Genomic DNA, 6,981 nt, shown 5'->3' on the forward strand with positions numbered 1-6,981 from the left:
CTTTACCAAGACTTTTCCAAATCAAAGAATGACTTACAGATAAGAGTACATCGTTAACAGAAGCTCATAAGAGCTGGTCCTCCCGAATACACCAACAAAAGCTCGAAAGCTGAATAGAAGCTCGTAAGAGCTAAACAGAAAGTAAAACATGATAGTTCACAACAAATGCTGAACCCCGGTTTACTTGGGTGAATGACATTGTCTCCTTCCAATACCATGACACACCAAATTACGAATGTACTCAAATCCCATGTTCAATCTCACCCGAAGAAGTTTAAAGGGATGGATCCACGACCAACCGGTTCAGTTGGGTATTCACGCAGAGACCGAGGGAGGTCATATTCCGGAACTACAACTCGAGCTACCTCAGTGGCAAGTGTGGGTAATGTAGGAAACACCAGACCTGAATGTCAACAGTGTGGCAGGCGACATACTGGTGAGTGTTGGGGATTTAAACGAGCTTGTTTCAGATGTGGTTCCCAAGAGCATTATGTAAAAGACTGCCCTGAGAGAATAGAAGAAGAAAGATTACAAAGAGCTGGATCGGGTGATGTTGTCAGTAGAGGCAGACCACCGAGAAATGTGGGAAGCAAAGCCAGTGGTAAGAGTGTGATAAAAGATGCAGCTTGAGGATCAGAAACTAGAGCGCCTGCCAGGACTTATGCTATACGCGCTCGAGAGGATGCCTCATCTCCCGATGTGATTACTGGTACATTTTCTCTTCATGATATTGATGTTATTGCTTTGATTGATCCCGGCTCTACTCATTCATATATATGCATGAATTTGGTGTCTAGTAAGAAATTGCCTGTTGAAAACACTGAATTTGTAATTAAAGTATCAAATCCTTTAGGCAAATATGTCTTAGTCGATAAGGTTTGCAAGAATTGTCCCCTGATGATTCAAGGTCACTGTTTCCCGGCTAATTTGATGTTGTTACCATTTGATGAGTTTGATGTTATTTTGGGGATGGATTGGTTGATATTGCATGATGCCAAGGTAAATTGTAGACAGAAAATTCTTGAATTAAATTGTGAAAACGGTGAAATTCTCCGGGTTGAAACAAAGGAGCCGAATAAGTTGCCTATGGTGATTTCGCACATGTCTGCTCAGAAATACTTGAGAAAGGGATGTGAAGTTTATCTTGCTTATGTGCTGAACACGGATATTACTGGGTCGAAGCTTGAATCAGTGCTGGTAGTTTGTGAATTTCCAGATGTATTTCCAGAGGAATTGCCTGGGTTACCTCCGATTAGAGAAGTTGAGTTTTCTATTGATCTGTTACCTGGTACTGCACCGATTTCTATTGCACCGTATCGAATGGCTCCGACTGAGTTGAAGGAATTAAAAGCTCAGTTACAAGAGTTGACAGATAAAGGATTTGTGAGACCGAGTTTTTCTCCTTGGGGTGCTCCTGTGTTATTTGTGAAAAAAAAGGACGGCTCTATGAGACTTTGTATTGACTATCGTCAGCTCAACAAGGTGACTATAAAGAACAAGTATCCTTTGCCGAGAATTGATGATTTATTTGATCAATTAAAAGGGGCAACAGTGTTTTCTAAGATTGATTTGAGGTCTGGTTACTATCAGTTAAGAGTTAAAGAGTCTGATGTGCCGAAAACCGCCTTTAGAACAAGGTATGGACACTATGAATTTCTGGTAATGCCTTTTGGGTTAACAAATGCTCCAGCTATTTTTATGGACTTGATGAACCGAATTTTTCGGCCGTACTTGGATAAGTTCGTGGTGGTGTTCATAGATGATATTTTAATCTATTCTCGAGATGAATCTGAGCATGCAGAACATTTAAGAACTGTGTTGCAGATTCTGAGAGAAAAGAAATTGTATGCTAAATTCAGCAAAAGTGAGTTTTGGCTTCGTGAGGTTGGATTCTTGGGACATATAGTTTCAAGTGAAGGTATTCGGGTTGATCCAAGCAAAATTTCAGCAATTGTTGATTGGGAGCCACCAAAGAATGTGACAGAAGTTAGAAGCTTTCTGGGCTTAGCTGGGTATTACAGACGCTTTGTCAAGGGATTTTCGATGATTGCTTCTCCTATGACTAAGTTACTGCAGAAGAATGTCAAGTTTGAATGGACCAATAAATGTCAACAGAGTTTTGAAAAGTTGAAGGCATTATTGACTGAGGCGCCAGTGTTGGTGCAACCTGAGTCCGGGAAGGAGTTTGTAATTTACAGTGATGCATCGTTGAATGGTCTTGGGTGTGTGTTAATGCAAGAGGGCAAAGTAATAGCTTATGCTTCGAGACAATTGAAACCGCATGAGAAGAATTATCCGACGCATGATTTAGAATTGGCTGCCATTGTTTTTGCTTTAAAATTTTGGCGTCATTATTTGTATGGTGAAAAGTGCCGAATCTTCACTGATCATAAGAGTTTGAAGTATTTGATGAGCCAAAAAGATTTGAATTTGCGGCAACGAAGATGGCTCGAGCTAATCAAAGACTATGAGCTAGTGATTGATTATCACCCCGGGAAAGCTAATGTGGTTGCTGATGCCTTGAGTAGAAAATCTTTATTTGCTTTGAGAGCTATGGGTACGATGTTAACTTTATCTGATGATGGCTCAATGTTGGTTGAATTGAGAGCTAGACCATTATTTCTTCAGCAAATTCGGGAATCTCAAAAGAATGACAGTAAATTGCAAGCCAAGAGAGCTCAGTGTGAAGCAGGTGTTGACTCAGATTTTCAAATTGGTTCAGATGATTGCTTGATGTTCCGGGATAGAGTATGTGTACCAAGAAATGATGAGTTAATTCAGACCATTTTATGTGAGGCACATAGTGGTGACTTGTCAGTTCATCCGGGTAGTGTGAAAATGTATAATGATTTGAAGAAGTTGTATTGGTGGCCAGGCATGAAAAAGGATATCTCGGAATTTGTATCAAAGTGTTTAATCTGTCAACAAGTGAAGGCTGAGCATCAAGTACCATCGGGTTTACTTCAACCGATAACGATTCCAGAGTGGAAGTGGGATAGTATTACGATGGATTTTGTGACAGGATTGCCTTTAACTCCAAAGAAGAAAGATGCTATTTGGGTAATTGTTGATAGATTGACAAAGTCGGCTCATTTTATTCCGATACGCATTGATTACTCACTTGACAGGTTGGCAGAATTATATGTTGCTGAAATAGTGAGATTACATGGGGTGCCTAAATCTATTATATCGGATAGAGATCCGAGATTTACTTCGAGGTTTTGGATAAAGTTGCAGGAAGCCTTGGGTACAAAATTGAATTTCAGTATTGCGTTTCATCCGCAAACTGACGGGCAATCGGAAAGAGTGATTCAAATTCTTGAAGATATGCTCCGGTGTTGTATTTTAGAATTGAAAGGCAGTTGGGAGAAATATCTACCATTGGTTGAATTTGCTTATAACAATAGCTATCAGTCAAGTATACGAATGGCACCGTATGAAGCATTATATGGGCGTAAGTGTAGAACTCCTTTATATTGGACTGAGCTCGGTGAGAACCGGATTCATGGAGTCGACTTGGTGAAAGAAACTGAAGAAAAGGTGAAAATAATTCGTGACTGTTTAAAGGCTGCCTCAGATCGGCAAAAGTCGTATGTGGATTTAAAGAGAAAAGAAATTGAGTTTCAAGTAGGTGATAAGGTGTTCTTGAAGGTGTCTCCATGGAAGAAGATTCTGAGATTTGGTCGTAAAGGCAAACTAAGTCCACGATTTATTGGACCATATGAAGTTACCGAGAGAGTTGGCCCTGTAGCATATCGGTTAGCTTTACCACCGGAGTTGGAAAAGATACATAATGTGTTTCATGTGTCGATGTTGCGACGTTACCGTTCGGATCCTTCACATATAGTTTCCCCTACAGAGATTGAGGTCAGACCAGATATGACTTATGAGGAAGAACCAATAAAGATTTTGGCTCGGAAAGTCAAGCAGTTAAGGAATAAAAGTGTATCCTTAGTAAAAGTACTGTGGCAAAAACATGGGATGGAGGAAGCTACGTGGGAACCGGAGGAAATTATGAGGAAACAGTACCCAAATCTCTTTTCCGGTAAGATTTTCGGGACGAAAATCCTTAAGGGGGAGAGTTGTAACAGCCCGATTTTGGGCCTAGTCGGAATAGTGGTTTCGGGACCACAAATCCGACGAGGGAAAATATGGTTATTATTATTTTTTATGGTCTACAATTTCACGGAAAATTTTCGTAAAAATTTCGTTCGAAAATTTCGACGTTTGGGCACTCAATTTAGTCAAAAGGACTAAATTGTAAATAGTGCAAAAGTTGAGTTCTATATGTAGAAGTATCTAATTGATATGAAATTTTAAATTGGAGGTCTTTATGTGGTAATTAGACCATTAGTTAGTTGATGGACAAAGATAGACATAAGAAATGAGAGAAATAGATTTTTTTTAAGTGGGGCATATTAGTCATTTGGTAATAAAAAAATAAAATGGGAAAAAGATGACAAAAATCATCATCTTCCTCATTAGTTGCTGCCGAAATTTGAAGGAAGCCATAGCTAAGGTTTCTTTGCTTTCTCAAGCTCATAGTAAGTGCATCCTAGCCCCGTTTTTAATGTTCTTCGCATTTTTGGAATCCTCGTAACTCGGTTTAGCTTATTCTAGCAATAATTCGTGTTAGGGCTCATATTTGGAAAAATACCCATAGGTGAAATGTGTTTATTTTGCTGTTTTATGGTGGAATATGAAGCTATAAATTATGTTAAACAACTTTTGCTAAGCGATTTTAAGCGAAAACGGGTAAATAGGCATAATCGGTAAAAATAATTATTGTTCATAAGTGTATGTTAGAGTGAGAATTTGATGTTGCCATAGAAGGGAAAATGTTCAGCATGTCATAAAACCTAAGAATAAGTGATGAAGTTTAATTTCCGAGCTTGGGGACAAAAGTGTAATTATGCAAAAGTTTGGGGGCAAAATTGTAATTTTTTAAAAAGTTGGGTGGTGGATTATTTTAATGAATGTGAACATTAAATGAGTTAAATTTGCTATTATAGATCAAGAAAGACGTGAAGATTATCTCAAACGAGTAAAAGAAAAGATAGTGGAGTGAAGTGCAAAATTACGATATTTGCACCGAGGTAAGTAAACACGTGACTTGATGTATTATTTTGACATTAATTGATATATGTTGAGATTTATTTGGAATTAAAATAAATGTTTGGCCATATCCTAAAAATGTTGTTAAATCGGGAAAGGTGGTAAAGGGTTGCAATATATGATTTATGGGTTGAACACTCGGAATAAGGCGAAGTATGTTGTACATAAAGGGGTTGCTGTGTGCTGATTCCCCGATTCATTGGTGGTGCTATGTGCGATATCCACCGTATCTTTGAAATGTGAAAGGGGGTTGCTATGTGCTGATTCCCCCGAGGGGTTGCTAAGTGCTGATTCCCCAGTTCATTGGTGGTGCTAAGTGCGATATCCACCGTATCTCTGAAATAAAAAGGGGGTTGCTATGTGCTGATTCCCCCAAGGGGTTGCTAAGTGCTGATTCCCCGATTAAGTGGTGGTGCTAAGTGCGAGATCCACTAATAACGGTTAACATTCCGAGTGCTCAACGAAAAAGTGTGGAAGGTGAATATTGCCATATGGTGGAAATTTTTATGGGGCAAATATTGAGTTGGATACTAAATCGATCCATGTATGAGATGGGAGAAAATATCAAAAACGAAAAAAAGAACGATTTAGTTATAAACTGTGTTGAACAACAGCAGATGGGTAACTTTGAAAAATCACCATAAATGGTGGAAAATGAATGGGAAGCTGAATAATATATGAAATTGAAGCTGAATGTGTCTATTTTCATATGAAATAAATAGAATAAGCAAAAGAGTTGTATTTTTGGAGATATCTGAATTTTACTGAAACAGGGCTGGATTGATTTCGGGATCCCCTGTTCTAACTTTGGAAAATCACCAAAAATTGTACAAAAATAATTATGGTGTGAAATTTATATTCCTGGATTCCTTATTGACTCTATTTTTAATAGAAACAAGCGAAACCATTTTTAAAATTTTGTACAGAGAGTTAAGTGAATTTTTTGAGGAAGGGTCAGAACCGTTGGGCAGTGAAACAGGGGAAGTTTTAATGAATAAACTGTACTAATTGGCTGGGTAAAAAATTCTGAAATTTTTATGGTGAAATGGTATATGAGTCTAGTTTCAGGGAAATTTACGAAACTCAATTTGGAGCCCTGTAGCTCCAGATAAAAATAAATTAGCGACTATGACGCAGAAAAACAGTTTGCTGGAAATTGCCTAAACAATGAAGTTATTCATGAATAAGTTTATATTTTGGTGTAGTTATGTGAGTAATTACTTATTTATCATGTGTTTACTTACTAAGCTATATGCTTACTCGATTTTATTTTTTCCCTTGATTATAGTGACTTCCGACAACTCGGAAATTTGGAACGAAGTCAGACAATCATCCACACTATCCTTCACACTTGGGGTATTTTGCTACTATCGTTCCGGAAATTATGGCATGTATAGACGACCTATGAAATATGGAATCATCATGTAAATATATGTTATGGTTTGATTTAAAATGTGGTGTTCATTAATAGTTAAATTGTGAGTATTATTATAAATGAGTTTGGTTGATATATATATATATATTGGATTGTGATTTAAATTTGCAGGAGGTTTAAGCAAAATTAAGCAGAAATGCTGTCGAAATTTTTTTAAAAAAACTTAGTAATACCTCATACTCTGTTCCGAGCCGGAATACGAGTAAGGGGTGTTACAGTTCATATGGTTGAACTTTCATAATTATTTGCTAAACTAAGAATGGTTAAATGTATTATATATATATTTGTTATTGAATCATGAATATTGTAATAATATGAAAATCGAAGTAAAAGTTCAAATTTAGCAGAACACAGATTGATATTGTTAGTGAATAGTGATGAATTGACGGATGAAACGTGATATATCATGCAAGGTAAGTGTAATAGTATCA

General features: G+C 37.4%; 1 protein-coding gene across 1 annotated transcript in view; it reads left to right on the forward strand.

Annotated features, from left to right (window-relative positions):
* Positions 1 to 244: 244 nt before the first annotated feature.
* Positions 245 to 6,981, forward strand: part of LOC107917630 (uncharacterized) — a 7,688-nt gene continuing 951 nt past the window's right edge. The window contains exon 1 of the mRNA XM_041075245.1: positions 245 to 335. Within this exon, the coding sequence (XP_040931179.1) occupies positions 283 to 335 (53 nt within the window). The 5' untranslated portion in view covers positions 245 to 282. The remainder of the gene's footprint in view (positions 336 to 6,981) is intronic.

This window comes from Gossypium hirsutum, chromosome A01, assembly GCF_007990345.1.
Source record: "Gossypium hirsutum isolate 1008001.06 chromosome A01, Gossypium_hirsutum_v2.1, whole genome shotgun sequence".
Lineage (NCBI taxonomy): Eukaryota > Viridiplantae > Streptophyta > Magnoliopsida > Malvales > Malvaceae > Gossypium > Gossypium hirsutum.